This window comes from Trichomycterus rosablanca, chromosome 7 (assembly GCF_030014385.1).
Source record: "Trichomycterus rosablanca isolate fTriRos1 chromosome 7, fTriRos1.hap1, whole genome shotgun sequence".
In the NCBI taxonomy this organism is placed as follows: Eukaryota; Metazoa; Chordata; class Actinopteri; order Siluriformes; family Trichomycteridae; genus Trichomycterus; species Trichomycterus rosablanca.
Genome location: NC_085994.1, coordinates 13,352,125 through 13,372,677, shown reverse-complemented (window position 1 = coordinate 13,372,677; position 20,553 = coordinate 13,352,125). Strand labels below are relative to the sequence as shown.

At 42.6% G+C, this 20,553-nt stretch overlaps 1 protein-coding gene across 4 annotated transcripts in view; it reads right to left on the bottom strand.

The window, feature by feature from the left end:
- Positions 1-20,553, bottom strand: part of agbl4 (AGBL carboxypeptidase 4) — a 587,706-nt gene that overhangs the window by 162,444 nt on the left and 404,709 nt on the right. For all 4 annotated transcript variants that reach the window (XM_062999017.1, XM_062999019.1, XM_062999018.1 and 1 more), the window contains one exon: positions 16,908-16,947. In XM_062999017.1, coding sequence (XP_062855087.1) covers positions 16,908-16,947 — 40 coding nt within the window. The remainder of the gene's footprint in view (positions 1-16,907; positions 16,948-20,553) is intronic.

Here is a 20,553-nt window from a genome sequence, read left to right as displayed (position 1 = left end):
ACAAACACTCAAGGCAAGGATTTGAAAGATTTGAAATGTGCTACCACTTGTATTATTGTACACACATCAGCACAGATGCATTTATTTCTGAACATATAAATAGCAAATTGTCTAAAACAGGAAGTAAATAAAGTGATGGGCCACAATAAATCTACAGAACAGCTTTAGTGGGAATTGGCATAAATTGTAAAAGCTGTTGTAAGCATACTAGAGATGTGTTTCAGTGTACTGGAGTTGGAAGTGTATTAGTATTACTGACCAGAAGGTTGCTGATTCAAGTACCACTATTGCCAAGTTACTACTAATACCTAGTTCACACTACATGATTTTTGCCCTGACTTTCGTTCGGCGAATGATCGGCACTAGATTTCCGAGCTCGGGAGCAACTCGGTGTTCGCTCGGCGATCAAAACTCGGCTCTCAATCGCTATGTGTGAACTACTCAACAACTCGGTCCGAGCGGCTCGACGAGAGATATCTAGCTTGCCAGATATCTGGATCTGAGTTGCCAGACTGGCAATGAGTGCTGTCCAACAGCCAATGAGAACGCAAGATACGGGGTGAGGGGAAACGCAGGGGAGGAGTTGTAAAAAGGTGGGACAGGGGCATAATATAGTGTATATCAGAATACATCGGCATACATAGTATATATTTACAGTATTTCTGACCTTATCGTTCTCTACAAAACATAACACCAACTTTGCATTGCAAAAACCTCCAACTGACTACAGAACAATCCATGCTGTTCGCGTAGCCAAATCCACTCGGATTCATTTATTTTTTTCTCCTTGATTTTACGCTGCACATCAGCGCACAAACTTTGATCGCTCGCTACTTGTTGACGTGCACTTTTGGACATGATATCATTAAACCTTTCGTCACTTCTCACGTTTGTTTTTGTGACAAAACGTAGTTTGGGAGACCAGAGAAGCTCGCCTGCGATTCCAGTTGGTGATAGATCGTGTAGTGTGAAACCCTCTATCGCCGATCAGCCGTGTAGTGTGAAACACCCTATCGATCAGTCGTGTAGTGTGAAACACCCTATCGATCAGTCGTGTAGTGTGAAACACCCTATCGATCAGCCGTGTAGTGTGAAACACCCTATCGATCAGTCGTGTAGTGTGAAAGCCACACCGACTTGAAAGACTCCTGATTACAAGAGATCCAGTCGTGTAGTGTGAACTGTACAGCGACCTGACGACTTGGAAAGTCGTGTAGTGTGAACTTGGCATAAGCAAAGACTTTAAGTCTGTGCCATCAAAATGTCAACCACAGCACCAGACAACAGGCACCAGACCCCCTACTACAGAGGTCAAGAAGTCAGGTCTGTGCCCTTCTCTTGGTGTATGCCACACAAATCTTCAGACCATATACATTTTTATCTTCATCTTGCCCCCACATTTTTCTACACCTCCTTGACATCAATTTCAAGATCAGCTGAGACTTTTCAGTATTTTTATACTTTGTTTGTTTGTTTATTAGGATTTTAACGTCATGTTTTACACTTTGGTTACATCCACGACAGAAACGGTAGTTACTCATTACACAAGATTCATCAGTTCACAAGGTTATATCGAACACAGTCTTGGACAATTTAGTATCTCCAATTCACCTCACTTGCATGTCTTTGGACTGTGGGAGGAAACCGGAGCACCCGGAGGAAACCCACGCAGACACGGGGAGAACATGCAAACTCCACACAGAAAGGACCCGGACCGCCCCGCCTGGGGATCGAACCCAGGACCTTCTTGCTGTGAGGCGACAGTGCTACCCACTTAGCCACCGTGCCGCCCGTATTTTTATACAAGCCATATGTCATGCTAGCATTCTAAATGTAGATAGTTTCTGCTTGGCTTGATAAATAGTCTTAGAAATAGGAAAATTCAAATTTGGTCCCAGCCAAGGTACATTGTGAACTGTCTTAAAACCTGACACATAAAAGCACTCAATATGAGCATCTGTTTGAACAGCACTTGTAAGCACACGTAGTCCGGCATGCAATAATGACTCAAAGATTTTGGCAATGTAGACAAAGTCACTGCCACACACTCAGACATCATGTCCCTCCAGTTAAAGTCTCTAAGCGTTCCTCATTTATCTTTATCGATGATACGTTAACATCCATTTAATATAAAGACATGGAATAATTCCTATAATGATGTGGTTGATAGAGCTGGACTCTGAAGAGAAAGGTGGCAGCTCTGTGATTGGAATTTAAAAGCATCCCATGTTGGTCGAGTTGATGCAAGTATGCCTGCGTTGTTTGCCAGATGAGGATGATTATGACAGAGAGATCCATGTGAGGAGCTGTGACACCAGCATTAGCTGCAAACATATTAGACATTAGTACATGGCCAATGAAAATGCTGAACACAGCATACAACAGCCACCAGAGAGAGTCTTCAGACCATAGGCATTTTTCTACACGCCACTATTTTATACATGCCACAAGTCATGCTAGCATTCTAAATGTACACATATTTTCTGCTACACTTCATACATAGTCTAATAAAAAGGAAAATTCTGATTTGGTCCCAACCAAGGTACATTGTGAACTGTATAAAATCCTAAAACATAAAAGCACTTGATATGAGCATCTGTTTGTACAGCACTTGTAAGCACAGATAGTGCGGCATGCAATAATGACTGCCACACACTCAGACATCATGTCCCTCCAGTTAACGTCTCTAAGCGTTCCTCATTTATCTTTATCCATGATACGTTAACCGCCATTTAATATAAAGACATGGAATAATTCCTGTTAATGATAATGATGTGGTTGATAGAGCTGGACTCTGAAGAGAAGGGTGGCAGCTCTGTGATTGGAAATTAAAAGCATCCCATGTTGGTCGAGTTGATGCAAGTATGCCTGCGTTGTTTGCCAGATGATGATGATTATGACAGAGAGATCAATGTGAGGAGCTATGACACCAGCATTAGCTGCAAACATATTAGACATTAGTACATGGCCAATCAAAATGCAGCACCTGTGCCAGTTTGGGAGAAGGACAGATGCTTGCACAGGTGCCAGTGTGTAGCGGCGGCTGGGAGTTTGTGTGGGTATGATCGCTGGCTAAGTATAGAGCCAAACGTCTGGCGTGCTCAGTACCTGCCGCCTCTGCCAGACTCACTGAAGTACGCTGGGGATGGCAGGATCATTTAGAAAACATTACAAATATGCTGCAAAATAAAGAATCCAGTATGTTCGGTGAGCAGGGGCAGTCAGTGCCGGGCAGGAATAAAAATGGTTGTGGCATGCGTATTATATTGATAAACAACATAGCAGATGCAGATCGTCTTGTTTAATTGAACTGTTCTTAATTGCATTACTTTATTTTGTCCTTGAATTAGCACATCATGAATAATTAATTGGCCGTGAAAGCATTAGCAGCGTAATAAAAAAAGTGATCGGCCATGAAATGAACGGTGGCCTCTGAAGAGGCAACTCCGGAGCACCATCGATTACTAATGCGAGCCACCCTGGGTCGCTCTGCGGAACTGACACGGACAGCAGCTGCAAAACTATATTGGGCACCCCCTAACCGCACATCAATTATTCAGAGAGGTATCATTGCTGGTGTGCCATCCTAGCATGTATGGTGTGTCACACAGTGGGGGTGGGGGGTGCATTGATCTTCTTTTAAATGGACAAATGAGCACCGCTGAACTAGCTCTGAAATTCCAGTCTTATTCGGCGCGCTTCGTTAGGAGCACTCTCACTCCAGGGCTCGCGCTATCGATCCGACCGGATCGGGGGAACAACACCTCCCACAGCCACCCGCTAACCCTCTAAATATGATTTCTGAGCCGCGTTAGTATGAAAGACATGCCAGAGCATTTTTTACTGAGCTGAGACGGTGGCAAGTCTGCAAAGCGAGGACACTTCATTTATTCTCATTGGCAGCAGACAACAAGCCACAAATGTTTGATTGCTGCAAGTAAAAATATTGGGTCTGCAGTATATCTGTGATTAAAAGGCGGTCATAAAAACACTTTGCAATATGGGATTTTGAGGCAGTATTTATTTTTCTGAAACATCAACTGACCTGGCATTACAGCCATAGAGAGGATGGGTATGAATAATTGACTGGGTGAAATAGGCGCACACAATGACTGATAAGCCTGAGGTCCACATCATTCATTTATATTAAAGCCTTATTGATTTGTAACGGGCCTTCGCTTGTAAAAAAAATGTGTCTAAGAAAAAATTGCAGCCAGTTTTGAGTTGAGAGGAGAGTCACTGAACCATGTAGGGTCACATGGCTTTGTTTGTTTGTTTATTAGGATTTTAACGTCATGTTTTACACACTTTAATTACATTCATGACAGGAACGATAGGTCTTGGACACAGTCTTGACAATTTCGTGTCTCCAATTCACATCACTTGCATGTCTTTGGACTGTGGGAGGAAACCGGAGCATCTGGAGGAAACCCACGCGGACATGGGGAGAACATGCAAACTCCACACAGAAAGGACCTGGACCGCCCCACTTAAGGATCGAACCCAGGACCTTCCTGCTGTGAGGTGACAGTGCTACCCACCGAGCCACCGTGCCACATGCCTTTCAACGATGTTTACTGCTATCAGCAAAGCGAGGTTGATGTTGCAATCTCCTCAGCAATCAGTGCTTTGTTATTTATTTATTAGCATTTTAATGTCATGTTTTACACTTTGGTTACATTCATGACAGAACAGGTAGTTACTCCTTACACAAGGTTCATCAGTTTACACTCACTTACATGTCTTTGGACTGTGGGAGGAACCCGGAGCTCCCGGAGGAAACCCACACAGACACGAGGAGAGCATGCAAACTCCACACAGAAAGGACCCGGACCGCCCCACCTGGGGATCGAACCCAGGACCTTCTTGCTGTGAGGCGACACTGCTACCCACTGAGTCACTGTGCCACCCTGTTGCAATCTCCTCAGCAATCAGTGCTTTGTTATTTATTCATTAGGATTTTAACGTCATGTCATGTATAACACACTTTGGTTACATTCATGACAGAACAGGTAGTTACTCGGTACACAAGATTTATCAGTTCACAAGTTTAACGTAAAACACACTTGCATGTCTTTGGACTGTGGGAGGAAACCCACGCAAACTCCACACAGAAAGGACCGGCCCGCCTGGGGATCGAACCCAGGACCTTCTTGCTGTGAGGCGACAGTGCTACCCACTTTGCCCCCATGTCTCCCTCAATCAGTGCTTTGCATAGAAAGATCTGCAATTCTGTGGATGCAGCTTCAAAAAAGCAGCAAGTGGGCATGTACATGACTGGTGTACACCCTTTCTAACCCTGTTTTGCAGGCACAGCTTGGGTCCACTTGAGTGAAGGGCCACTGCAAATCAATACAGCTATTCTGGCTGATCATCTGGTCAGTATGATGATAGGATTTATATCCTGATGGGAATGGTCTCATTGACCGAGCTCGAGGGGTTAGTCAATGATTCTGCTAAGTATTCAAGTGATCATTATATGCTTTTGTCTGTGCAGCCATCTATGTAAAAATTTTGACTGGGTGAGTGTGTTAGACAGCACTCTCCATCATCAAAACACCATCTGAGGGAAAAAAATCTTTTGTTGAGCCAACATCCGTCGTTCTGAAGCAGAGGCAGCAACGAGCTAATGAAGTGACCCTGCAAACAAGAACGGCTGGTAACTAGGTAACCGTATCACCACTTTAACAAAGCCAGCGGCTGAAAACGGGCATCGCACCGAGAGAATGAAGAGAAGATGGCACGGCGCTAGTGCCTTTTTCTTTTCCTGCCTTGTTCCCAAACTCGCCCTTGCTCCGACGCCATCCGCTAACTCAATCTACTACAAAGCCCCCTCAGCACCTACCACCATTACATACACTCAAGCAGGAAATAACAAAAGGCCCCTCAACCTGAAATTACTTTTCTTCTGGATCTGCCATGTGCAGTAGCAGCTGCAGTCGCCCCAGTTGACACACACACAAAAAAAAAAACAGAACAAAAAAAATGTCAGTGCCGTCTCGCCTGTCATGCTAGAGAGGCCCTTAAAATGCTGTTTACATTTCCTCACATATTTCTCTCTCCCTCCCGCTCTCCCCAACAGCTCCTCGTTCTTGAAAGGAGAAAGACAAGTTAATAGCAGCAACACAATGCATTTTCATTTAGCGTCTTTAGAGTGTTTGCTGTTTTGCTTTTCACACGGCAAATGGAAAGCTCATGGCTGATTATGTGAAGATGGCGTGAAATTGTGTTATTTGCAAGGCTGGGGTATAAACTGGAGGCAGCAGTCATCGAAAATCTTCCGGGCCTGGAATCCAGACATGTTTTAAATAACACTTTAATGACACATATTTTTTTAGGCACACCCCGAAGCCCTTCCACCACACGCACACACACACACATTTGCACACGCTAACACTCACGCGCCCCCGTGTCTAAACCAGCTGCGTTGGTGCGCTGATCTTCTCTTCATTAACACGCTCACACTCCGTTCAACACGCTTCTCTGTGTGCGCTTAAAAAATCTGCTGGAAAATATTCGCCTCGCTGGTGGCGTAGCTGCATGCTTTGTTTCCATTTCTTGGTCTTGTCCACCCCCCCCCCCCCCATTCCAGATGATTTTCTCTAGGCAGCATCTCCAAATCATAATCTTCCATGAGCGTGATTAAGTCCGCAACGATGAATTCAAAATACAAACTATGCTAAGTCATGTGGAAAGGGTATAATCGGGGCAATTATAGTGTCTCTGTCACATGCCAGCTGGGCTGATAAGAGTTTATAAATGACATCCTGTCAGCCTGTTTATGATTTTACATTGGCCATCTATCTTTCTCTAACTATTCCACATAGTGCTTATGAATCAGATTACTGCATTATTATTTGCCGAGCTAAACAGTAGCATGCAATTATTAATATGCATATCACATTTACTTAACATGATAGTCAGTAAACTTTCTTTTTTAGGAAGCTAACTGTCTATAGCTAAAGCTAATAGTTTTATTTAACAAATAAACAAATCAAAAATTTGGCTTCAATGTTTTCTTCAAAGCCATGCACCACACCTTTATGAATTTAAATGATTTGTGTTACACAGCATTTTGCCTGTCACCTGCTGTAGGTAGACTTCAGAACATGTTTGCATGTGAGAGTACATGTAATAGGGCAAGATTTGTACTCTTGCTTGAATAAACATATACTGTCTATGTAAAGTAAATATCTGCATGAGTGGTATAATAAATAACAAAAGTGGAGTTTTTAAATACCCTGTCCACTCTATTAGACACTCCTACCTAGTTGGTCCACCTTCTAGATGTAAAGTCAGAGACGATCGTTTATCTATTGCTGCTGTTTGAGTTGGTCATCTTCTAGACCTTCATCAGTGGTCACATGACGCTGCCCATGGGGCGCTGTTGGCTAGATATTTTTGGTTGGTGGACTATTCTCAGTCCAGCAGTGACAGTGAGGTGTTTAAAAACCCCATCAGCTCTGCTGTGTCTTATTCACTCATACCAGCACAACACACACTAACACACCACCACCATGTCAATGTCCCTGCAGTGCTGAGAATGATCCACCACCCAAATAATACCGACTCTGTGGTGGTCCTGACCATTGAAGAACAGGGTAAAAGTAGGCTTAAAAAAGTATGTAGAGAAACAGATGGACTACAGTCAGTAATTGTAGAACTACAAAGTGATTTTATATGGTAAGTAGAGCTAATAAAATGGACAGTGAGTGTAGAAACAAGGAGGTGGTCATAATGTTATGCCTAATCGAGATATATATATATATATATATATATATATATATATATATATATATATATATATATATATATATTATACATACTGTATTATATTATATAATATTATTTAATATTTACATATTATCCAGTGAGGCATGGTGGCTAAGTGGGTAGCACTGTCACCTCACAGCAAGAAGGTCCTGGGTTCGATCCCCAGGTGGGGCAGTCCGGGTCCTTTCTGTGTGGAGTTTGCATGTTCTCCCCGTGTCCGCGTGGGTTTCCTCCCACAGTCCAAATACATGCAAGTGAGGTGAATTGAAGATACTAAATTGTCCATGACTGTGTTTGATATAACCTTGTGAACTGATGAACCTTGTGTAATGAGTAACTACCGTTCCTGTCATGAATGTAACCAAAGTGTAAAACATGACGTTAAAATCCTAATAAACAAACAAACAAAACATATTATCCAAGCTCAAGACTTGAAATTTACATTTTTAAAAAAAATTTCAATTAACAAATCTGTTGTTCCAGATTTGGCTCAATATATATTGTCCTTATTTAGTCCCCTGTACTTAATCTTAGTATTTTGTCTATGTATTCCACTCCAAATTCCACCCGTCCTCCAATATTATCCAGCGTGGAACTGCTGGTCACAGTAAGAAAGCAGATAGGCTACACAAACAGCAGGGGTGTCATGATACACTCTTCTCAGCCTCAGGCCAAAATTCTGATGATGCCACACAGAATGAGAGAAAATGATGATGCCTGGAAACATTTGCTGAGACTTCATGAAATGAGGCAAAATGAAAACAAAGAGAAATTTAGTTTAATGTGTTTAGAAAGGGAGTTTCGCTTCAAGCCATGCCAAGTGTGAAATCATCCGCTCCAGAGAAAAACCAAGAAAGGAAACTGAGAAAGATCAAATGCAGTGAGGCTTTGATACACAGTATACAGATATATGTATGCCTACAATGCCATAGCATGGCAGGAGAGCTATTAGACCCACTTAAGCCAGATATACCAGGAAGGGGTTAGTTATGAACACACCCCAGACTTGAAATCCTAAACTGACTGACACAGCAATCATAGGCTTGCATGGGGAATAAAACAGATGCATTGATACATACAGTGTGGTTGTTGAATAAATAAATAAATATATACACCAATCAACCATAACATTAAAACCACCTCCTTGTTAATACACTCAAATGTTTTCAGCTCCACTTACCATATATAAGCACTTTGTAGTTCTACAATTACTGACTGTAGTCCATCTGTTTCTTTACGTACCTTTATAGCCTGCTTTCACCCTGTTCCTTAATGGTCAGGACCCCCACAGGACCACTACAGAGCAGGTATTATTTGGGTGGTGGATCATTCTCAGCACTGCAATGACACTGACATGGTGGTGGTGCGTTAGTGTGTGTTGTGCTGGTATGAGTGGATCAGACACAGCAGTACTGATGGAGTTTTTAAACACCTCACTGTCACTGCTGGACTGAGAATAGTCCACCAACCAAAAACATATCCAGGCAACAGCGCCCCGTGGGCAGTGAAACGATGTATTCGAGATCCCAGCCTGGTGTTTTTACTGCTGCGCCACCTGAGCGGCCTAAATTGCTAATTTTTTGTAGTGGTGTCTTTTATCTTGTGGCACTTTTGAGATTTGTATCAAAAGTAAAGTGCGTTACAAATAAAATGTATTATTATTATTAGGGATGTCCCGATCCGATCTCACAGATCGGGATCGGGGCCGATCAAGGCATTTTTTACTGATCGGAAATCGGCTTTACTAATGCCGATCATAACCCGATCTTTTGTTTTACGTCAGCATGTCCGCTGTGTGGAAATACTTTAAATTGGAAAGTGAAACGAGTCCAACAGCGATGTAATGTCTGCAATGCGAGCGTTTCACGAGGCGGTAGGAGAAGAGCTGCGTTCATTACTGTAGAATTTTACTGTTTATATGGTGTGTGAGTCGAGGATCACTCCGGTTTACAAAACAATACCTTTTAATCCGAGTATGAAAACTTCAGGACCATAACATACAGCTTTTACGAGTTTACGTGTTACAAGACTGAACGACATCTCAGTATCAAGCACTCTGATTGGCTTAGTTATGTAACCGAGCGTCGTAGTGATGCACTCGCTTAATAAAGAAATAAAATACATGGTATATTCACAAATTGTCGGGAGCAAAACACTTTATTAACTTATTCTGTTCCGAATAGCGGACAGCCAGAGCCCAGCACGCTATCCCATGCACTATGGAAGCCCCAAAGGATCAAAACACACTCACTTTGCGTAGACCCGTCCATCAAACCATTGTCACAATACAAGCACTTTAAGAACTGGCTTTCCTTCATCACAAAAGAGTGACTTTCCATTTTATTTTGGTATTCAGGTTTTACTGTAATGCTGTTAAGTAACTTATTTGTTTTTTTATATTCAAGTTAAGCTGCTACACCACTTGTGAGTGGAGATTTTTGTTCATTTTTAGTGTATCACTGCATTAAACAGAATTATGTTCTTTGAATATAAAGTTCAAAGTGAAACTGTAATTATCTCACTTCATTTTTACTACAATGCTGCACTAGGTTTGTTTACTTTTATTTTGTAAAAGAACATTAAGCAATAGCTTGGATGCAGGCAATTTTTTTCCTACAGCACTGCAGAGCTATTCAGTTGTTAAACATGTACATTGGATTAATTTGAATAACTGTAATGTACTTGAAGTGTGCACTGTGTAAACAGTGTTATCTAGTTCTTATCTAGACAATATCTAGAAAATACAAGTATCGGTTTGAGAATCGGTATCGGATCGGGATCAAAATTAAAGATCGGGATTGGGAACAAAAAAACGTGATCGGGACATCCCTAATTATTATTATTATTATAATGATGCATCATTTCAAGTTTGTCTACCACCTGAACAGTAGTGGTTTTCCCCCTTGAATAGAACAGCTTCTTCTAGATACAGGCCAAGACTGCTATCAATACTGCCTATGTAAAGGGATTTAAGTAATGTGGAATGTTCTAGGTTATGAGTGGTAAAGAGACATTACTGGAGATATAAATGTTGTCTATAATCTCTCTTGCCAAGAGGTTCACACATTTCTCCAGAATTCATGAATGCAATTGACCTTTTTCTGTAAGGCTAGAGTTTGAGTGGGCTAAAAAGACAAAAAACAAACCGAGCAAAAATTTTACAACATCATAGTATCGCTGCGGTGTCTGCTGATATGAAAAGGGCATTTAAATCAATAGCTTGACAATAGCCTTCAAATAGCTTCTGAAAGGATTGTTGAACTCAATTTTTAGGCTGTATCCAGCAAAGCCTTCTTGCTCTTCAATCACAGACTCAAAGAACTTTTTAAACCTCTATTTAGGGCAAAACAATTTAAAATTTTCCTTTACTTCTGTATTGTTTTGTTTTGTATTTTTTATTTCTTTTGGCCAGTACAGAGCGTTTCGTTCAGGTCCAGCTTTGTGGGGGAACAATGCACGGGACTAATCATTATTTAGCTGCGTCGGGTGCTAGAAAGGTCAGCAGTTTGAAATGTCAGGCTTCAATCGAGCTTGATGCACATTGTGCCGCTCAAGTGTCCAATTAAACGAGGGCCGGCAGGGGCTGGGGGGTGAAGTGCACTTCACATGGAAGAGCTAATGAGAGGCCAGGGTGTAGAAGCCCCCTCACTGCTGAGCTCCCCAATCAGAGCAAAGAAGAAGCAGAGGAGGTTAGAGCCAAACAAGTCAGAGTGCGCTGAGGACCCCAAAGACTTTCAAAAAATAAGCAGCACTACATCACTTAATCTCTACACTTAATCCCTCACATATACACTAGAACCGTGTACACATGGTCACACATGAACACAAACATGCACAGGAGGAGAGTTTCTATCATGAAGACGGAAGGTCAGCGCGTCCTCTGCCTCACTGCTTTATCTGCATGAGCCATCTCAGGGCGCCAGCTGTTTTCCCTACTGCAAGAAAACAAGCTTTCCTTGTATGGATAAAGCAGGTCAGAGAGCATCATGGTCACAAACACACTCTCTGCACCTTGCATTCTAATAAGTGCTTATACAGGCAGCTTAAGAGGAGATTTCTGTCAGTATTTCTCACCTTTAGCAAAAGAAAACTCCATTCACCTTAACCCCAAAACCAAAAACCATACTGAACACAGGAAGCCACAAGTGACTCTGTCACACTTCAAAACAGCATTACTGCTAATACATTGAGAAACATCACAAGACACCAACTAAAATATTGGGTTTGTAATGAAAACATTGATTTCTATTCAGGGAAGATTTCACTAGCGGATTTAGACCCCTGTATATACACTGATCAGCCATAACATTTAAACCACCTCCTTGTTTCTACACTTGCTGTCTATTTTATCAAGAAGTATTTTGTAGTACTACAATTACTGACTGTAGTCCATCTATTTCTCTGCGTGCTTTGGACCACCACAGAGCAGGTATTATTTAGGTGGTGGATCATTCTCAGCACTTCAGTGACAATGACATGGTGGTGGTGTGTTAGTGTGTGTTGTGCTGGTATGAGTGGATCAGACACAGCAGTGCTGCTGGAGTTTTTAAATACTGTGTCCACTCACTGTCTACTCTGTTAGACAGTCCTACATAGTTGGTCCACCTTGTAGATGTAAAGTCAGAGACGATCGCTCATCTATTGCTGCTGTTTGAGTTGGTCATCTTCTAAACCTTCATCAGTGGTCATAGGACGCTGCCCACGGGGCGCTGTTGGCTGCATGTTTTTTGGTTGGTGGACTATTCTCAGTCCAGCAGTGACAGTGAGGTGTTTAAAAACTCCAGCAGCGCTGCTGTGTCTGATCTACTCTTACCAGCACAACACACACTAACACACCAACACCATGTCAGTGTCACTGCAGTGCTGAGAATGATCCACCACCCAAATGGTACCTACTCTGTGGTGGTCGTGGGAGAGTCCTGACCATTGAAGAACAGAATGAAAGGGGGCTAACAAAGCATGCAGAGAAACAGATGGACTACAGTCAGTAATTGTAGAACTACAAAGTGCTTCTATATGGTAAGTGGACAGTGAGTGTAGAAACAAGGAAGGTGGTTTTAATGTTATGGCTGATCAGTGTACAAGTGTACGGTATATAAAAATCGCCTATCTATGCTTTTTAAACTGATACCACATTTATAAAGCACGAGGCACCACCCACTCTGCCATTGTGCCACCCCCCAAAAAAAAGGTCAGTTTTTGTTTAATTATTCAATGAAACACATTGACCTTAATCTGTCTCAAATCTTTTACAGTTCGCCTATGGAGCCACTTACTACTGATCTGGGACTGATTTCATACTTTCTGTAATTAATTATTTACTTCTAAGGTTTGCCCAGGGTGATCTCATCTTAAATCAATGATTTAAAGTCATACAGTTCTGCAACCCGAACATTATTCTTAAATCCTTTAAGCTTTGCATGATAGCTTCTGTTAGCTTGCAGCTGCCCCAAAACAAGTCTCACCAGCTACCTTGGTTAATCCATCCAGCCCAAGCATCGGATTTGATTCTCTTCAAGTTTTTTGTAAAATGTGGAGACACAGTCATTTAGTACAAATGTGGAGAAAAGCTATGACTTAAAAGCAATAAAAATGTAAAAACATGACACATGTAAATGTGTCCAACCAGCATGAGATCTCTAGTCCATGACTCTTCTTAATGCCAAGTTCACACTACACGACTGGATCTCTTGTAATCGGGAGTCTTTCAAGTCGGTGTGGCTTTCACACTACACGACTGATTGACGATAGGGGGTTTCACACTACACAATCCATCACCAACTGGAATCGCAGGCGAAACACAGGAGAAGTGATGAGGGGTTTAATGATATCATGTCCAAAAATGCACGTCAACAAGTAGCGAGCGATCAAAGTTTGTGCGCTGATGTGCAGCGTAAAATCAAGGAGAAAAAATTTATGAATTTGAGTGGATTTGGCTACGCGAACAGCATGGATTGTTCTACAGTGAGTTGAAGGTTAATAAATATTTTTTGCCATGCAGTGTTGGTGTTTTGTTTTGTAGAGAACGGTAAGGTCAGAAATACTGTAAAACTTGTGTGTGCCGATGTATTCTGATATAAACTATATCATGTCCCTGTCCCACCTTTTTACAACTCCTCCCCTGCGTTTCTCCTCACACCGTATCTTGCGTTCTCACTGGCTGTTCGACATAGCACTCATTGTCAGTTGGGTGACTCATATCCAGATATTTGACATGCTAGATATCTCTCTTAAGCCACCCAGATCAAGTTGTTGAGCAGTTCACACATAGCGATTGAGAGCCGAGTTTTGATTGCCGAGCGAACTCCCGAGCCGGCAAATCTAGCGCCGACCAGTCGGCGAGCTAAAACCAGGGCAAAGATCGTGTGTGAACTAGGTATTAATGACACTTCCAAGATGTGCTATACAGGACTACCAGTGCCCCTTTCAGGTATCCAGACAAGGAAAAATTTATAAGCTATAATAACTACCCAAGATGAATTAAACCAAGTCACCAACTCTGGGACTCTCTTTTAGTACTACATTAGTTTGCCTTTTAAAGGTGCATATCAGTACCCAAGTTTGTGAAATCAGATGCCATATGAAACTGGAAGATTAGCCTAATCAGCATTCCTCCCATAAACATTATTGTAACCAAAGTGCATTATAGGAAAACCTTCTCACCCTGCTCCTTGGCTTTCAGATGCATTGCGCAGCAACAGAAGAGAATTAAGGGCAGCTGAGAGAAAGTGGAGGAAATCTAAGCTCGTTGTTGATCTCCACTCCTTCCACGATCTGCTGTCCAGGTTCTTATCCGACGTGACTGCTGCAAAAACATCTTTTTACAAAGCCAAGCTTGAACAATCTTCTGCTGACCCACGTAAGCTTCATGCTTTCTTTTCTTTTCTTCACTTCTGAGCCCTCCTCCTCCTCCCCCATCTGCCTCTCTTACTGCTACTGACTTTGCAACATTCTTTCAGGAAAAGATTGACAAAATCAATCAATCCTTCTCTCCGACTGACCCACTTTCAACTGACCCTTAACCCACCAACCACTCACCAGCTTCACCCCACTCACTATGGATGAGGTTGCACAGGTCCTCTCATCCAGCTATCCCACTACATGCACACTCGACCCTAGACCATCCACCATCCACAAAGACATCTCACAGGACCTAATCCCCTCCATCACACCCATCATCAACCACTCCCTGACATCAGGTGTTGTCCCTACTGCTTTTAAGAAGGCTCAGGTCAATCCCCTTCTTAAGAAACCTACACTAGACACTACAGACATTAACAACTACAGACCTGTCTCACTCCTCTCTTTTCTATCAAAGATTCTTGAACGTGCTGTCTATAACCAACTATCTGCCTTTCTTACTCAGAATGACCTCCACGATCCGTACCAGTTTGGTTTCAAGGCAGCGCATTCTACAGAAACAGCACTTGTAGCTATTACTGAGAAGCTTAATGCAGCCAAAGCAGCCAAACTGTCATTGGTCCTCATTCTTCTTGACCTCTCTGCAGCCTTCGACACAGTGAATCACAGCATTCTCCTGTCCACTCTCTCCAACCTTGGAGTAACAGGTTCAGCATGGCAATGGATGGCCTCCTACCTCAAAGGGCGCTCGTACCAAGTGTCATGGAGGGGATCCATATCTCCTCCATGCACTCTCTCAACCGGTGTTCCTCAAGGCTCTGTACTTGGCCTACTTCTTTTCTCTATCTACACCCGCTCTCTGGGTAAGGTCATAGCCTCCCAAGGCTTCTCCTACCACTCCTATGCAGATGACACTCAGCTCGTTCTGTCATTTCCTCCTTCAGACACACAAGTCTCAGCTTGCATCTCAGCATGTCTGCGAGATATCTCACAATGGATGTCAGCTCATCATCTAAAACTCAATCTCAGCAAGACAGAGATGTTGCTCATTCCCGGAGATCAATCTCCAACCCAGGACCTAGTCATCTCTCTTGATGACTCCCAGATCAGACCATCTGATAAGGTAAGAAGCCTTGGTGTTGTCCTGGATAACCAGCTGACCTTCTCTCCTCATATAGCAAACATGACGAGATCGTGCCGTTTCCTCCTCTACAACATCAGGAAGATTCGACCATTTCTCTTCAGGGAAGCTACCCAGATTCTTGTCCAGTCACTTGTAATCTCACGGTTGGACTACTGCAACTCCCTCCTGGCAGGTGCTCCTATGTCCACTATTAAACCCTTGCAGCTCATTCAAAATGCAGCTGCCCGTCTGGTTTTTAACCAACCCAAACACTGCCACATTACCCCATTGCTGCGTTCTCTTCACTGGCTTCCTGTAGCTGCACACATTCAGTTTAAAACACTGATGCTCACCTACAAAGCCAAAAATGGACCAGCCCAAGCTACCTTCGCGGTCTAATCAAACCCCGCTCTGTACCACGCAACCTCCAAGCCACCAGCCTCGCTTGACTTGATCCTCCACCCAGGACTAAAGGAAGCATCAAGGCTCTTCTCTGTTCTAGCACCCAAGTGGTGGAATGAACTTCCTCTGTCTGTTCGAACATCTGAGTCTCTTGCTGTCTTTAAAAAACGATTAAAAACCCACCTTGTTACTAAGCACTTGAGCTGACTTGTACTTATTTACCAACTTTTTTCCATTTCCAGAAAAAAAAAAAAAACACTGGTTCTAACAGGTTTCAGCAGATTTGTGTTCTTCGACTGTTGTTTACTTAAACTTGAGAAATGAAATGTTTACTATGGAAGCACTTCTGTAAGTCGCTCTGGATAAGAGCGTCTGCTAAATGCAGAAAATGTAAATGTAAATGTTATAGCAGCCTGAGATTTTAGACATATGGGCACTGCATTCCTCCAGACTCCCATATCTACCTTTCTGTGTGCTCGGACTGCACTGGCTGCCATCGTCCAGATGCTTCTAGCACAGCCTGAATTAAGAACACTGGAGTTACCAATAAAACGCCCAGTCTTGAGGCTTTGAAACAAAGATTAGTGGTACTAATGACAAAAGAAAGATTGTGAAGGATGATAGAAGAAGAAGAAAATTGTGTGGTATGTCTGGTAGTTCAAGCTATATATAACCAGATAGAACAATGAATGCATGAATATAGACAGTAGTGAGAACAGGCTAACATATGTGCACACCATGTACTCACCCGGGTTAGTGATGGTAAGCAGGTCCAGTCTTCTTTGTTGCTGAAAAACAAATAGAAAAAAAGTTAAACTGTTGAATTAATGTTTATTTTCTATTTTATTTATGCATTTTCTCCCATTTTTCTACCAATTTAGAATAGTCAATTTGTCTTCCACCTCTGGGGGATCCCTGATTGCAGTAGAGGTGGGTATACTGCTGCTCATGCCTCCTCTGACCCACGCGGAACCCTTTTTCACCTATGCACTCTGCACAGGCGCCTCTCTATCTGCTAATCAGGGTCCTTACACAGCGTTTGAAGACCCCACCCACATAGTCCGGTCATCCCGCCCCTAGCAGAACCATGTCTGCTGCAGGCACTGCCAATTTTGCCCGCTAGATGGCGCCCAGCCGACCGGTGGCAACGCCGAGTTTAAAGCCAAGGAGTTCAGAATCTCGGCGCTGGTGTGCTAGCGGAATATCCTGCGGCGCCACCTGGGAGCCTATAGAATGTTTTTTTTTTCCTAAATCAGCACCTCTCTATAAAAGCTAATTCACAAAAGTAGGCAAATCCTTTATTTTATACTTTATTCTATAACTCCTAAAGACGTAATTACAGCTGCAAGTCTCCTTTGATACAGCTCTAAACACATTTCACACCTGGAATTGGGCAGTTTATCACATTCTTCATGCCAGATCCTCTCAGGCTTTGTCAGACTGCTCACCAGGCATCTGTGAACTGCTGTTAATCACCCAGTCTAAGCTTTCAATGACAGTATGTTCCTGTATTTGGCTGAATTAATCTGTCCCTCAAATTCTCCCCAGCCTCCCTGTCCGAGTTGCTGATAAGCACCCCTTGGTACGATGCTGCCAACACCATGTTTTACTGTAATGATGGTCTTAGCCAGGTGAGGCACAGTGTACTGGTGATGTACTTGGCTGAATTAATCTGTCCCTCGATTCTTCACAGTCTTCCTGTCCGAGTTGCTGATAAGCACTCCATGGTACGATGCTGCCAACACCATGTTTTACTGTAATGATGGTCTTAGGCAGGAGATGTGCAGTGTCTCATGAGACCACTATTCTGATCAGGTCACCATTGCTTGGGAAGCCCACTGCTAAAAAAAAATCAGGAAACCCTCACTTAAAAAAGGCATCTTAAAGCACAATTTTAAGCTACTAAGCCACTGGGCAAATGATGCTATAAAGCTCACTTGACTGTGAACACACCATGTTCTTTGCCAATAAATTTAAGCCTTAAAATGTTAAAGTTTAGATAACTTACACCGATCAGGCATAACATTATGACCACCTTCCTAATATTGTGTTGGTCCCACGTTTGCTGCCAAAACAGCCCTGCAACTGTGATGCACTGTGTATTCTGACATCTTTCTATCAGAACCAGCATTAACTTCTTCAGCAGTTTGAGCTACAGTAGCTGGTCTGTTAGATCGGACCACACGGGCCAGTCTTCGCTCCCCACGTGCATCAGTGAGCCTTGGCCCCACCATGACCCTGTCGCCGGTTCACCACTGTTCCTTCCTTGGACCACTTTTAATAGATACTGATCACAGCAGACTGGGAACACCCCACAGGAGCTGCAGTTTTGGAGATGCTCTGACCCAGTCGTCTAGCCATCACAACTCGCTCAAATCCTCACGCTCACCCATTTTTCCTGCTTCTAACACATCAACTTTGAGGATAAAATGTTCACTTGCTGCCTAATATATCCCACCCACTAACAGGTGCTGTGATGAAGAGATAATCAGTGTTATTCACTTCACCCGTCAGTAGTCATAATGTTATGCCTAGTCGGTGTATAACTATTCTTTATAGTGTGACATTAACATTTGCTGGAGTTTCTATAGAATATATTTTCAGTGTCACTGATATTGCTGTGTGTATAATTGAAATTTCCAGTGGAAGTTTCCAGTGATGTGTATGTTGATTAATGGCTATTTGTCATATAGAAAAATATGAGTGGAATAATGTTCACAGGAAAAACAAATTGTCTTTTGTGATTGTTTATATGACAGTTAATCAAAGCTAAAATGTCATAATTATGCCAGAGCTATATTTCATGTTTGGATATTAAAATAAAAAGTTTATTTATTATTCTAATTTACAATAGTTTAATTATCAGCTACTTAATTAAAAAAAAAAAGAAAGACAACAGTAATATCACCTTCACCACAGGCAGTGATACTACCTCTAAGACTGACTTTCCATTATCAGATTAGTAAGGTGCATGTAAACATGGAGATCAGATTAATGCTAAAATCAGATTTCTTGCACTTATCTAATATTCTGCACATGCAAGTGCACACACTGGCTCCGTTTTGCCATCTTCTTCTACAATGTCAAGGGCTGTGTGTCTGCTTTCAGATGGAGTGATGAAGGGTGTAAGAGGTTACCCACTTTCACACCTCGCCTTTTCTTTTTATGGAACAGAAAGTAGAGGCTACTGGAGGTGTGACCTTACTCTCTCTGACATTCACTTCTCTCTCTCTCTCTCTTACTTTAGCTATAGCTCTCGCTCTCCGATTTTAGCTTTGCGATCGAGCTGGAGGCTGATCAGAGTGACATTAATCAACACCTTTCTCTTCATCCTCTTTAACACTCATACTAACACTCTCACTCTCTCTGTATGCCTTACTCAGTATGTCTGTCATGTGCCAAGAAGTGAGACTGCTTGAGAGGAAAACCTAGTTTACACATCTATCCAAAAAAAGTTTTCCAAAGCATTAAGATGGTTAGATAGGCGGACAGGATGAGAGGAACTAAACAACTGGTATAAACCAGATGCTGTGTCACAAACCGCATACTGCATCACCTGGCATCATATACACCGATCAGCCATAACATTAAAACCATCTCCTTGTTTCTACACTCACTGTCCATTTTATCAGCTTCACTTACCATATATGAGCACTTTGTAGTGCTACAATTACTGACTGTAGTCCATCTATTTCTCTGCATACCTTTTTAGCCTGCTTTCACCCTGTTCTTCAATGGTCAGGACCCCCAGAGGACCACCACAGAGCAGGTAGTATTTAGGTGGTGAATGATTCTCAGCCCTGCAGCGACAATAACATAGTGGTGGTGTGTTAGTGTGTGTTGTGCTGGTACGAGTGGATCAGACACAGCAACGCTGCTGGAGTTTTTAAATACCGTGTCCACTCGCTGTCCACTCTATTAGACAGTCCTACCTAGTTGGTCCACCTTGTAGATGTAGAGTCAGAGACGATCGCTCATCTATTGCTGCTGTTTGAGTTGGTCATCTTCTAGACCTTCATCAGTGGTCACAGGACGCTGCCCACGGGACACTGCTGTGTCTTATCCACTCATACCAGCACAACACACACTAACACACCACCACCATGTCAGTGTCACTGCAGTGCTGAGAATAATCCACTACCTAAATAATACCTGCTCTGTAGTGGTCCTGGGAGAGTCCTGACCATTGAAGAACAACATGAAAGGGGGCTAACAAAGCATGCAGAGAAATAGATGGACTACAACGAAGATTGTAATTGTAGAACTACAAAGTGCTTCTATGTGGTAAGTGGAGCTGATAAAATGAACAGTGAGTGTAGAAACAAGGAGGTGGTCATAATGTTATGCATAATCAATGCACATATACAGGGGGAATTTAGACTTGCTAATCATAT